A 13,903-nucleotide genomic window follows, 5' to 3' on the forward strand; every position below is an offset into this window, starting at 1 on the left:
TTTGTGCTGCCTGCAAACTCCATGGTTCCAACAAGGCTAACTCCTTGGATTTTCCACTTGTGCTTAGTTTAATCTTAATTTCTTTCAATTTTTCTTAAACTAAAATTCCTAGGGGGGGAAAAATTGCAAAAGGAATATATGTAGCAGCATCACAGTGACCCCCAAACCCAGTATTATTCTCCTTGGACTTCATGAACATTTAAGAAGATGCCAAAGTAAGTTCCCAAGCCTTCCAGGTCTGATATCTGCATATTAAAGGCTATATACGATTATTGGATGAAAGCTAAAGTACGTTAAAGTACCCTTTCAGTTTCAATATTTACAATCAATACAAATACAAATATTTTACATGTTTTAAATAATAAAAGTAATGTGTCCTAATACAATAAATATACAGGAAGTGTACACGTAGGTGAAGTAGTGCTTGATCAGTGCCCATAAAATGGAGACGCAATGCTGACTCTCGGCACAGTTGTAATGTCAGCTGTTTCCCGCCATATTCATTTTGCTATTAAATTTATGCCACATAAAAAAATTTCTCTGCTCATAGCAATGCTTTGAATCAAAAGGTAGAGTTTTTTTTCATTTTTCAGAGAAATAATGTAAACTTATTTGATGGTCTAGACAGAAAAGTTACTATCTTGACAAAAACTAGACAGCCAGAAGCATTAAGGTAACTGTAAGAATATCCAGGCTACAAAGTGTACTGGAAAATTTTATTCTTTCTCGAGATGGTATAATTTCTATTTCTACAGTCAGAGGCCAGCTAACTGACCATTTGTGCCAGCTGAATCTTACTGTCTCTGTCATAGAAGCACATCTTGATAATATGAAATGCTCTGTTGATTCACAGCAATAGCACTGAGACACACACACACAAAAATTGACCTTTGCCCGGGCTTCCCACAGAAGCAAAATTCTGGATTTTAGTGAGAATATTTTTTCAGGGATGGCACTGCAAACTCGGGTGCCCAGGGTCAAACCTAGCTCAACATTCTATGTGGCAGCACTGTGAGGCTATGTAAGATGAGAAGCCCCATCCTTGTGGGGTTGGATGACGTGTCGCGGAAGGGCAGTGGCTGTCACCATGAAGCCACGTGTAGCTGATAGTGAGATGGGAGCTTTCGCTGAGGTTTTCCGAGCTTCTGTTCCTTCATTTTCCTGGTCACTGACACAGTTTTTCTCGCTGGAAGTGCAACTGAATGTGCCTCACAGACTGATCCACATCTATGACCAGCGCAATCTAGAAAAGAAAAGTCACTGGAAAGATAATTTGTTCCTCCCACGGGACTGAAGATACAGCAGGGTGTGGTAGGAGGGCACTACATGACTAGTCAACAAGTTTGGTCTCCCTCTAGCAGAAGAAATTGATATTTTGACCAGTTCATAAATCGCCTGTGTCAGGAATCAGAATGGTAAGGCAGGAAGAGAGTACAAACCGAATCTCTAGGTGCTGATATATGATTTTTTTTGTCTATGTCTACCTACAGTTGCCTCAACCTTCAAAGGTGTCTCAGGCTTTCTTAATCAAAAGGCTACCTAAACCTGAGGGAAAAGCATAAACACCTTATGCAAAGTTACTTCATTATTGCTTTTAGTTTGCAACTAAATATTTATAATTTCTGCAGAACTATAAAGATATTTTGAATCTTAATTACTTGTTCTGATTTGATTTCTTATTTTGATGTTTGTGTGTATTTAAAAGATGCAGATGACCTTGTGATGTATCATGGTGGCCCCAGGCTGAGAAATCCTTCCCAGATTTGGTTTTTTTAAGAGTTACAAGGCTTTCCAGCCTTCAGAAGAGTGTATGAACTCTTCACTGCTCAGGTAAAAATCCTCATTTAAGTGGGTGATGTCTATACCTAAACTTGAAAATACAGCTATAACTTCAGAACCTCAGAGTATTTCCATAGACACTACAAATAATACTTGGTTCCCTCATTACCGTTAACATTCACCAAAGGAGGTCAGTATGATTATTCATATTTTACAAAGAGGGAAATAAGTTACAAAACTTAAATCAGGAACTTTTTTCTAACTTTTGTTGTTTTCATTTTCAAGGAGTAACTTACTTATTCTTTCATCATTTAACTTTTTTTTTTTTTTAATGTTCTAAAGGTTCCTTGGCACATTAGTAATGCTAGCTACCAAAATCTTGAGACAATGTAATAACATTGCCTTTTAATAAAAAAGAGGCATTTTAGCACTTAGTATTTAACATGCTCATAGTATTTCTTAAGCATTTTAGCTAATGCTGCCTTTGATGTACAATCTCTTCAGCGAGAACTTTCTGATACTGTTCCTCGTAGGAAAAGTAGAGCTGGAGGAAGTAGAAACATCCCATTGTCGTCTGCTCGATTCCTCATCGATAGCATGATAAAGGCTTTGGTAGGAAGATAAAATGCAGTTCCTAGAAACGCTGTTCCCCCTGCCATATTCAGCAGAAAAAGCATTTCGACAGTGCCCATTTATCCAGAGCAGGCAACATACAGAAACTCGACGGGGTTTTGCGTCTCCGGCGTTAGGGACACCAGCCCTAGAGGACTGAAGCGTTGTGTATTAGTATGTATTGAGCCTCCTTCCAGGTGGCAAACAGCTGCACCTTTTTATAAAACTTCAAAAATACATCTGAAGTGCTTGCTTTCAGCCGGTAAGTGTTATACTTAATTGAACCATTCTGCAAATGTTATAGCTCAGGCACCCAGAGAGATGGTGAATATTTAATATATTTGTTTTGTATTTCCACCGGTCAGCAGAATAATGAAATTCCTTAACTACTTCTCTTTAACTCGCCCGAAGAAAGGACGGTATGTTGCTAAATCGCTTTTCACCGGCCCTGCCGAGAAACAACTTTAATCCTTGTTAGAAAATTGCAGAGTCTGGGCCTGACAAAGAGCTCATGCCTGGCGCATTGTGAGCGCTGGGAGCGGGGCGAGGGGAGCCCTTTACAGCTGCGTGCCTCCAGCCGCCTCAGCTGGACTATTTAGGCGAGGAGGTTTGTCAATTCCTCCCGACAATGGAGCGAGTTTTTCATGGCCTGTAGCCGCACCGAGCCCCGTTGGGGATCAATGCTGGCCATTCAGGCTGCACCCTCTTTCATTGCTTTGGTTTGTTAATTTAAGACTAAAGGTCCGCTGAGGGGGTTTAGGGTGTTTAAGAAAGCTGATGAACTGTTTAAGAAATCTGATGAACTGAGAGCGTTTATAGCCCTGGTGTGGCAACTATTGGCACTGAGGGAGCTGTGTCCTTGTTGACCCCCTTGTTATTAAAAATGCACAAGTGCTGCGCTTCTCAATATTTCAACCCTCTTTCATTGTCAATACCACCTTCTGAGCCCTTCAGCTTGTTGCTTGCTCTAAAGATCTTCTTAGATTGGGTTTGAAAACTTCACCTTAAACACTAGATTAGACTGATGTTCTGTTTTCCGTGCTCCTGTTGATTTGTTGAACCTTCCCAGGGCTGGAAAGCAAGTAGCAGCTTGATGGGGAGATGGGCTGCTAATATGATTTACCAGTCTACAGTCATGCACGATAAGTGTGAATAAATACAGGGGTCTCACAGAGTCAACCCTAGCCTTTCCTTTTCTCTTATTTTTTACTTTAAAAGAGGTATCTCAGGAAAATGAAGTGAGTAATGCATGCCCTTACAGGAGCTGGATGAGCTATGAATAAGAAGAGGGGGGAAACGGGGAGGCAAACATATTTTTGTTAAAGTGGTTGGCTACTGTTGTGTGCTGATGTGAAAAAAATATATATAGTAAACACTTACTGCTTTATTCTTCCATAGACGACAGCAAAGAGTATGGCACTAATACGGTATCGTTGACATCTGCGAGAGTCACGTTGTCCTTTCAGTGCTATTGTTAGTAGAGGGAAAGTGACTTTTTCTTAAAACTAGTTAGAAGGATTTTTTTTTTAATTATTATTACTTTAAAACGGTGTAATCTCAAGACCGTTATCTAATCGCTGAAGCTTGTGAGTTTGCGATAGATTCCCATAACTCACAGTAGATGCGTCCCTGCCTCTGTAACACACTCATGGTTGTCAAAATGTGTGGCCTTGGATTCCACCTCTGAGAGGCTTTTGCAGCGCTGTGCACTTTAACAGGCTCCAAAAGAAGCGATAGGGAAATACTTGCTTTTCTTCTTACGAAGTCCAGCAGATCTATGTTTATGCAGCTTCAGCCTATACGAAGTTCTCAAAACTGGTGGCTATAAGGCAAATAGTGAACAGGACTGCTATCCACAAGTACCTCTGGGAGGACTCTGAAAATATACTGGATGTGTTTGCTATTAAAAACACTGTGACAATTCAAAATAAGAATACATCTTTTTCTAATATAATAGCAGCTGTATTTTTTCTGAACAATGTCTGTTGATAGAGGAACAAGTACCATAATATTATTTCACAGTCACCGAATTAAATATTTCTACTGAAAGTTTAACGTATTAAAACTAGTCAGGAAAACATATTATATTGTTTTCTTTCAGAAATTTGAGTAGCAAAATTAATTCCCTGCAATTTCTTAGCTTTGTTTTCAGCTCGTGTAAGCATATCACCGATATGTATGGCGAGTCTAATTTTTATTGCATCCATCTTAATTAAGTTATGTGACTGGGCTTTAAAGCACATGTTTTGCCCGAAAACTGGGACTGGGTCTATTCTCAGTGATCCGGCACCATTCAGTGGTGTTGCATGGGGAAACCGATCGCAGAATTTTCAATCCTGTCTGTAGTTTGTTCCTGTGAGCAAGTTTGAGCCCCTTCTGTTTTCTGCTTGCTACAAACCAAACACATTGTGAATGTGTTATTGGATTGGGGTTTTTTTTATGGAAGAATATAAGTTTTGAGAAAACTCCGCTACTAAAAATCATTCTCTCTACCATGATTATGTTAAAGATTAACAGCTGTAGAGTCTGAGGGATAATATGATAATTGGGCTCATCTTATTGCAAATAACAATAGATATTCCAGGTAGGGTGCTTGGCTTATGGATTTTTACATTTAATAGATCGATGGAGTTCCCCGAGTGAATAAGCTCAACTGTATTTTATTTTCTAGACATCTATATACATCCAACACCTGTCATACAGTTTACAGCTGCCACTTAGTAACAACTCTGTCACATTAAAAATATTTTACAGGTTCTTGTAAAGGAAATCAAAAGCAGCATGCATGTTTGGGGTGAAATAATGTAAATGGTATAAGAATGTAATGCAGTGATAAAACCCCAGTATTTTATGGATACCAAATCAGCCCTATGTTTTATTGAATAAATCAAACTACTTTTATGAAACGTGCAGCTATCTGCATTTTGTGTGGTGTGCTTGTTCACTCCTGTAAAATAGTAAATTAGTAGGAGAAACTAAAAAATGTGGAAGTAATTTATGATTTATAATTAAAATACATTTTAACACATTAAACAACATAAATGGAAGTCATTATTATATGAAAATCCTCTTTCTTATTTCAAACTTACCTTAAAACTGGTTTTAATTTCATTACAATGAAATGAGACTGTTTCCTGTAAGGAAAAAGTATTAATCTATAATTATTGCATGTATTTAAAGCTTATGCCAGAGACCTTACATTTTGATTAAATAATTCTATTTTCATCTTTTGTTACAGCCAGTAGCCAGTAATTTGTCTTCATTTTTTCAATATATATTTTCTTTCATGCATTAGTGTAGAGCTGGCTCGTGAGACATGTTAGATCCTTCCTTTGAATTACTTCACGATGTATACCTTGCCTAACATGCTGCATTTTCAAATACGCACAATGTTTCCTCTCTTTGCATATCTGTGTATTTTGTAAAGACACAGGAAATTACATTAGAAGAGAATTTAAGCCTCTTCCCTGTGGGGAAAGAGACTAGAAACGGAGCTACGACACAAACTCTTTTAATCTCTTCCTGCTAAAATGAAAAAAAAGCCCTTCCTTTTTACAGTTTGACTAAGTGACATCTGGATGGTATTTTACAGGAGGGGGAGGAAAAAGTGCTACAACTATGTTTAGTAAAATCTCTTTTAATCCAGTTAATGTGAAAGAACTATTATAGTAGCTGTTTGGATCTGAGCATTTTTTTACGGTAACATAGACACCAACAGCAGAGAGCTTATTCTTACCCCATCCATTTGCGCAGCTTTGAGTGAAAACATACCCATGCCCAAGACACAAAAAGGCAATAAGGTAGGCTGTAATTATAATTAGTAATCGACGTAAAACAAAACCTTAACGTGTTTATTTTGGGAGGGGTGGAGTGGTGTTTCGGTCATACTTAAATATAGTTTCCACAGATTTCTGAAATTTTTTGCTTACTAAAGAAGTTATTTAAAAGAAAAAAAAGCAAGACATTCTATATTCTACGTTTGATACTGTTTTCCTGTTTGGATTGGAAAATCTAGGTGTTGGAAAATCTCTCTCAAGACGCCCCACCTGTGTTTTTTCCCTTGCTGTTTTAGCTGTCAGTTCTCTCCTGTAATTGTGTATTTAATATCCATTCTTACTGACAGATAACAAAGTGCATAACGACGCTATTTTGCGTGAAAATATTGTAACTGAAAGATAAAATGGCAGTTGCTAATTCATGTAAAGAACAGTCTAGGTCAAGTTATTTGATTTCCTACTGACCCATGCAATTCTCTTAACAGGAAATTATATCATTGTTGACTTCAAGTGCTGATCTGTGATCATTTCGAAGTGTTTCGTTACCTCTCATTACCCAATCTGTTAAATGAATACTGCAAGGTTGTTTAGTGGTTTGTTTTTGGTTTTTTTATCCTTCTTTTCAGCAATGGTATAGCAGCTCCATGAAAGTCATATGCATGTGGTTGGCTGATAGATTAGACCTTCAGCTTCACATCTACCAGCTGAAGACTCTCATCAAGATAGTGAAGGTAAATAAACCGTGTTTGAGTTAGACTGCATAGTAAAGAGAGAAAAGTGATGAAGTATTAATATGGATAATTTCCTAAAAGTTAAAAAATTTTGAATACAGCTGCAAACTTATGTAGTTTTGGGTTTTTTCCACAGTAGCTGAAAATTTGAGAAGAAAAACTATTTATTAAAACCTTCAATTATATATGCACTAGTAATTGTCATCCATTCTGGACTCAGTGACGGTTATAATTGTTCCAAGGAATTTTAGCAGATTACTGCTATCCGTACAGCAATGTTATATGATTTTCCTAATAAATTATTGTCATATTGCTGATTTTTTTTATTTTACCTTAATAATCACAAAAGCATTCTTTCTCCATTTTTTCCCCACTCTCCTAAAAAGTAACTTTCTTATGTGCATGTGATTACTAAGTTCAACTGGAAAACAATATTCAATATATTAGTTAACATTTTCTAATCTCTCATACTCTGGGAAAAGTATCAATAGAAAACTAGTCCCTCCAGTCCAGGCCTCAGTCATTTACACTGGCCAATGTCAAATGCTTCTGAGCAAAGTGTAAAATACCTTGCAATGGGCAATTATGGGTTAACCTACCATAAAAGAAAATTTCTTCTAAGCTCCCTTTCAGATCTCAGTTAATACCCTTAGGCAAAAGACAGAAAGGCATTTCAGATTTTATTCCTTTTAATTCTGTCTTGTCTAACTCTGAACATTTTTGTTATCTGTATAAATGTGGAATAAGAAGCACCTGTTGTCAATGGTGACCTTGATTTCTTCAAAATATTTTCTCATGAAGTTCCTGCAAGACTATAAAGTCTTTTTACATTTTAACACATGGACACTAGAATTGCAACTGCAACTTTCAGGATTCAGTAGTTAAAAGGAAAAAAGAGAGAGAGAGGCAAGAAAACAGTCATCATAATGATGTCATCATGGCTCCCTGAACTTAGCTTAGCTTTGCTATTTTTGCCCTTAACTGCTTTCTCTAGGAACAGGATTTGGCTCTTCATTATATTATGTGCCAAAGTGGTAGAAGCAGTTTGCTAACTGTGGTTGAAATGAATGGCTCTTGTGACAGGTTCAAAGCTCTTCTCAAGTGAAGGTAATCATCCTCTGGGGAAAAAAAAGTGTTATAGGATCTAAAAACTGTGCCCAGTGAGATCTAAGAATGGGCAAACTAAATTATACCAGTTAAATATCACCCAGGAGATTAAAGGAAGAGGCTGTTACAAAACTGAAGTTTGGGTGAAGGAGCAGCACTTGTCAACCAGCCTACCTACTACAGCCTGGCACACGGATTAGTCGTGTTCAAAAGAAGTAGGCTCCTGGTGGTGATGGGAACGCACTGGTTATGGCGGTAGCCTTCCAGTGCCCATACACCTGGTTTGCTTCACACATAAATTCCAAGTGTGTTATTCCATGGCACCTTCTGTGGATACAGAAGATTGAAGAAGATGATGTCAGTCATAGGGGTACCGGTCAATGTACTGGAAGATAGAAAATCTTGTCCACCTGTGGTTTGGTGGGTGAAGATGGCAGAACTGGAAAACAGGAACTCATCCAACAGGAGGCTGCTGGGAAATAAGAAACAACGGTTCAAGTAGAGTATCATAAGAATCTTTCACTGTCACAGCCCAGCTGGGAAGAGGCACGTGGGAAGGCACGGTTCCTCCAAACACTAGGGTGAATGGAGGGACTTCTCTGTTTGCTTTTGGAAAAACTGGGGGGCTGTGTTGCCCCTGTCATCTCTTGGAAATATTCCAAAAAAGAAGTAGGGAGTCATTTTTAAGGGATGTGGGATGAGTAAGAGATAGATGATTCTTTTATGCTTGGGTGCAGCAAAGGTAGTGGCGTTATTAAGAATGACCAGCAGAAGAAAACATTGCTTGTTCCCATTAAAGCCAAATCTGAAGGATGAAGGCATAAAGGTATCGTTAGATGTGCAAAACACGTGCAGAGGGACATGACTAAAGAAGGGTCAAGGACCAAGAGGAAAGTTAGGAAGAAATTAAAAATTAAGCTTGGAAGTGAACATTACTATACTGCAGAAGTATGTCAAGAGAAGAGCAAGGACTGAACCCAAGTGCTGGTCTGAGAATGGGAGGAATACAATGTAAAACTGAAAGAAATTGCTGTAGGACCTGTTAACAGCATAAAATGAAATTGAATGCACTGTGTTATAAAAAGGGAATGCAATGGTGCCACTTGAAAAAGACCAGGCAGGGTGCTCGCAGGACTGTGTGAGCAAAACATAAGCTGCATCTATTGACTCTGAAGCTATGAAAGTCAAATCTCAGTTGCTGTGATTCAGGCAAGGTTTAAATAATCATCATAGATAGTGGCAGAAAAAATTCTCCCAGATGAATGTAACCCATTTTGAGAGGTGTCTTTTGCAATTCTCTGAAGTATTGGGTGAAACAAGATCAGCTCTTTTCTCTTTTCTTTCTCTAAGGGTTGTGCGCGGTCTCCTCTGGCAGAGGAACAGGCCTGATAGCCTTTAATTATTTTCCATTTTCTTTTTTCTATAGTCTCTTCCATAAACATTGGGAACTCGTAGTAACAGTGTACACAAAATAAGAAACTAGCTAGATCAACTTGTCCTTCTTAAGCTTTTTAGGCTAACTTCAGGCAGGATTATTTCAAATGTGTTACAAGTTAAAAACAAAGAAGGTAGAGTAGATGATTTTACATATTTTACACTTGAACACAACATCAATGAATAAAACAATTCCGCTCAGAACTCTTAGTTGATAGAAAGTCAAAGGAGAAAGTGATATCTGCTGGTTCGTAGGAAGGCTGGATACCAGGGAAACAAAACTTTCTCAAGGGAAAGAAAAAATAAAGGGAGATGTAGATGTGAGTCGAAATGTAGATGACTTCGAACGTAAATTGACTGAAGTAGTCATCTGAGAAATGTTTACATTATAGAATAGAGATCGCAATCTAAAATCTGTTTTATTTTTCCACATTTGGCATATAAATGTAAATATAAATGCAAACAAAATCATATTATGGGGAGTCAGACATTTATATTTTCTGTGAATGAAAAGACAGAACTACCTGTAGCCAAATTTGTTGTTGTTTTCTTATTGAATAAATGTGACAAATGGAAGTTACTGAGAAATCAGTGTAAAGTTATAGAAATGTAGTACAAGACACAATCTCTTAAAGGAATGACCATCAAAGTGTGGCTTGTAGACTCTCTAGAGCTTATAGAAATCTCATGCAGCCCAGAAACTAAGACCGCAAAATCTTCAGCAAACTCTAGATGATAGGTCCCTAACCGCAGGAGGAACACAGCTGTTCCTCTGGCAGGCTGGGAATGGCCAGGGTGTAGTGGAAGACTGCTCAGAATTGCTCGAGTCCGATTCAGGATGTTTTATTTCTGCCACAGAAAACCTACCGAGACTTCAGGTTGCAAGGCGTGCTGGAGGGAACGCTGAACAGTAAAACCTACGATACCGTTCACAGCCGTCTGACCGTAGAGGAGGCCACAGTCTCAGTCACGGATGCGGGAGGACTTCAGGGCATTACTATGAAAGACAGTGATGAGGAGGAAGGATGATATTTTTTCACCAAGCATTTGGAGTTTGGGGGTGATGGTCTGAGGGTGGGGGTTATCTTTCACTTGGGATTCTTTTGGTAACTTGTCCTCGTAGTTGCATTTATAGTTTTGCCTTATGATATAGGTGCAGAAATGTAATTTGCTCCATTTTTTTAAAAAAATGAAAGTAAGATTATCAGAGGATTAGTGCCAAGGACTTTCTGAGAACAATGGTTGTAGCATATTTTAATGTATAGCTTTGCTTACGGCTGCAAGAACACCGGCATGGAGTTTGAGTTCCACTTGTGATTACGTTTCTTTCCCTTCCATTCATTACCATTCGTTCTTGTATCTCCATCAGATATTGGTGTCCTGTGCAGAAAACAGAATTTGTGCCTCACTTAAAACCCAACTATACAGGAAATCATTCTTGGAATAAGTCAGTGCCCTAGGTAAAAAAATAGTGTGTTTTCAGGATTACACTTTGTTTACCTTTTTTTGTGCTTAATTTTACATTATTATGTGATGTGCATTAAAAATTTTAATCTTGGTTCTTTGTATTTTAAGGTTGGTATATATATAGTAGGACTTCAAGGACAGTCAAACACATACAAACTACTTAGGAGCGTTGTTGTGTCTATTCATTTTGCAAGTTTAAAGATATCTCATCATGTTGGATGTCAGTAAGCTTGCCATCAATGTTTCTATTTCTGTGAAAAATTTCAGGCAATAAGAACACATTTTGTCGTGACCACTTCTGTATCTATCTGAGTTTGTATAGAATTCTGCAATTAAAAGATGTTTTCAGTATTTCAAACCATTTGAACTGTTGTATGATTCCTCACAAGAACAAGTTTTTTGAAAGGTTGTTGTGTTTAGTTTATATAGTGTTTTATTGTGAATATATTTATTTTGTAGAACAGATATATATAGCAAATAAATATCCAAGGACACGATGCCTTGATAAAGAAAAAAAAGCAAACAAAAACCCCTCACTGGCAGACGAACAGAGTGCCCACTGCCTGTTTTTTTAATGCCCTCAATATCAGCTGGAAAGGATTCGAATTTTCATCAGTCAAAACTTGCACAACTTCTGAAAAATGCAGCTTTTCTTTTTTTTTTTTCCTTTGGCGGGAACATGACTAATTCCTGCGTTTGTGTAGACAAAATCAGAAGCAACACAGACGATACCCAAAGAAGTAAGGAAGGTTGCTGAGCTCCTTGTTGAGCCATATACTTGAAGGGCTTCGCTGATGGACTGTTGAGGGTTTACGAGGCTGGCGTGACGTTTCCCTGCAAGAACAGACCGTAGGACTTCAGGGGTCTGTCGCAAGGACACGGGGCTGCAGGAGCTGAGAACGAGAGCTGCAAGGAAAGTGCGTTTCAGCACACTTGGAAGCTCGGCCAGGCAGGGAGGGGCAAGTTACGCTTCTTCCTAGCTGTCTAGGGAGAAACCCAAAGTGGCAGTTCTTCCCTGCAGCAAACCAGCCGCCTCCTCTGCACGTGAGCTGAGGTGAATTCGGCAAAAAGGAAGACAACGGGAAGCTGGTGAGGAAGACCATTCTCAGCTCTTCATACCCCGACTGAGTGCTCGCCCAGAGGTGCCTGGGGAGGCCGGGAGGGCCACCCGCACCCCAGGATGCCTGCAGCTGCAGTGCCATGTGTGTTTGGGGAGCAGCAGGGTGGGCAGGACGCACGCAGCATGCTCCCCTCCGTCGCTTTGCCTTCACCTGACCAGCCCCGGGCTGGAGGGAGCACAGGGAGCCTCAGCAGTGTTTTCCACCATTCTCGGGCTCTCAGATGGGTTTGCTGGTTCAAGTTTTGATAGCAGTAAAAGAATTATTTTTATATACCCTTTTCCCATCTCTTGTCCTAGTCGAGCCAGTGCATGGAAGTTGATGGAGTTTGAAGGGCCAGGTGGGGCTCTGGTCAAAACCCAGGCTCAGCAAGGAGTAGCCTGCCAGGCCAGGAGCTGCAGCCTCAGCCCCAGCCTGGCGGTGGCAGGCAGCGGGGTACGGAGGAAACCAGGCTGCACAATGTGACACCCAGCTCCCAAACCCAACGAAGCAGAGAGATCAGTGCTGGTCAGGCCCAGAGGGAGCTGATCTCTGCAAACAACCCCCCGCTTGCCCTTTCCCACCATCTTTGCCTCCCTGCAACCCAGTGGAGGTGCCTGTGGAGGGACCAGTTGTAAACAGGTGAAGGCAGGTGGCACTGGTGGCCTCCCAGTGCAGGGGCATGCCAGCTCCATGTAGGGCTCTCCCGAGAAGAAGGCTTTAGGAGATTTTTAAGGTTCTGAGATGACACAAGGGCAGGAAGCGATATCAAAACTGGACACTGACCCTAGCAAGTCACTAACTAACAGTGTAGAGGCCTGGAGTGGGACCTAGAAACACTGGGACAGAAGTGGCTGTCACCAGCTCAGGCCAGGAGGTGATGGGACCAGCCCTCCTTCAGCGGAGATTGGCTTGGCAGTAACCTATCTGCCAAAAGCCCTGTGGGAAACATATGATTTACACTCACCTACCCTGTGGGCTTGTCCTCTGTCTCAAGTTATCCCCACACTGAGAAGGGTTCCCTGGTAAGGCAAACAACTCTCCCTACTGATTTGGACAGAGTAAGCTACAGCAATTTCACCTGCCAGAGGCTCAAGAGGACTCGTAGCCCATCATGGTCCTGACTGGCCTCACCTGGGACCCCCAGACACAGCTGCTGCCCAGTGACTCCACCTCAGCTGACCAGCAGTGTAGTAGGAGTGATGGTTTCTGGCTCGGCTACAGCCGTGTCTGTACTTGCTTATGGGCCCTGTTGATCCAGACCCTGACCCATGGGTTGACTTCAGACCTGCCTGTTGATCACAAACTAATCTGGACTTTGGGTTACCACTGGCTCTCGCCCCGCCCCAGCCTGCCCTGCTCCCCGGCTGGGGGTGGTGAGACCATCCCCGGCTGGTGGGGCCCTGCTAGGGAGTCACGAGCAGTCAACCCTTTCTATGCCCTGACACCATCTTTTTAAAAAAAAAAAAAAAAAAAGAATTTTTGTGGCTTGAAGTGGGTCCGAGTTACTCAAATTTCATGATACATGTACAGATACTTTGCTATACAGTTTCGTCTGTATGCAGTACTTGCAAGACATGTCTGTCAGTAAGATCGAGATGAGTAACGAAATAGTAAAAAACAACAAAAATGATGTAACCATGAAGCAATTACAAAATGTTTGTGATTTCAGAGAAACTAATGCAGACACAAAGTATCTGCTCAGTCGTTATTATTAGGCAGCACAAGCAGACATGACAGGAAGGCAGGTACAGCAATGACAGCACTCCAAAGGTCATTCCATTTCTTATTAATTCCCATATTTTCTTAGCAACTAGATTTGTGAAACCGTGAACCAAGGTCAAGCTTGAGAAGGCCAGTGAGTATCTGTGTGACAGCTTCAGAGCCAGGCACCCACGCC

At 40.4% G+C, this 13,903-nt stretch overlaps 1 protein-coding gene across 1 annotated transcript in view; it reads left to right on the plus strand.

The window, feature by feature from the left end:
- LOC104616610 (calcium-dependent secretion activator 2-like) overlaps positions 1-11,265 on the plus strand; it is a 23,066-nt gene extending 11,801 nt beyond the window's left edge. The window contains exons 2-3 of the mRNA XM_010281668.1: positions 6,794-6,898; positions 10,298-11,265. Of these exons, the coding sequence (XP_010279970.1) occupies positions 6,794-6,898; positions 10,298-10,468 (276 nt within the window). The 3' untranslated portion in view covers positions 10,469-11,265. The remainder of the gene's footprint in view (positions 1-6,793; positions 6,899-10,297) is intronic.
- The last annotated feature ends 2,638 nt before the right edge of the window (positions 11,266-13,903 follow it).

The sequence above is a fragment of the Phaethon lepturus genome, unplaced genomic scaffold, assembly GCF_000687285.1.
Source record: "Phaethon lepturus isolate BGI_N335 unplaced genomic scaffold, ASM68728v1 scaffold37812, whole genome shotgun sequence".
NCBI classification, from domain to species: domain Eukaryota; kingdom Metazoa; phylum Chordata; class Aves; order Phaethontiformes; family Phaethontidae; genus Phaethon; species Phaethon lepturus.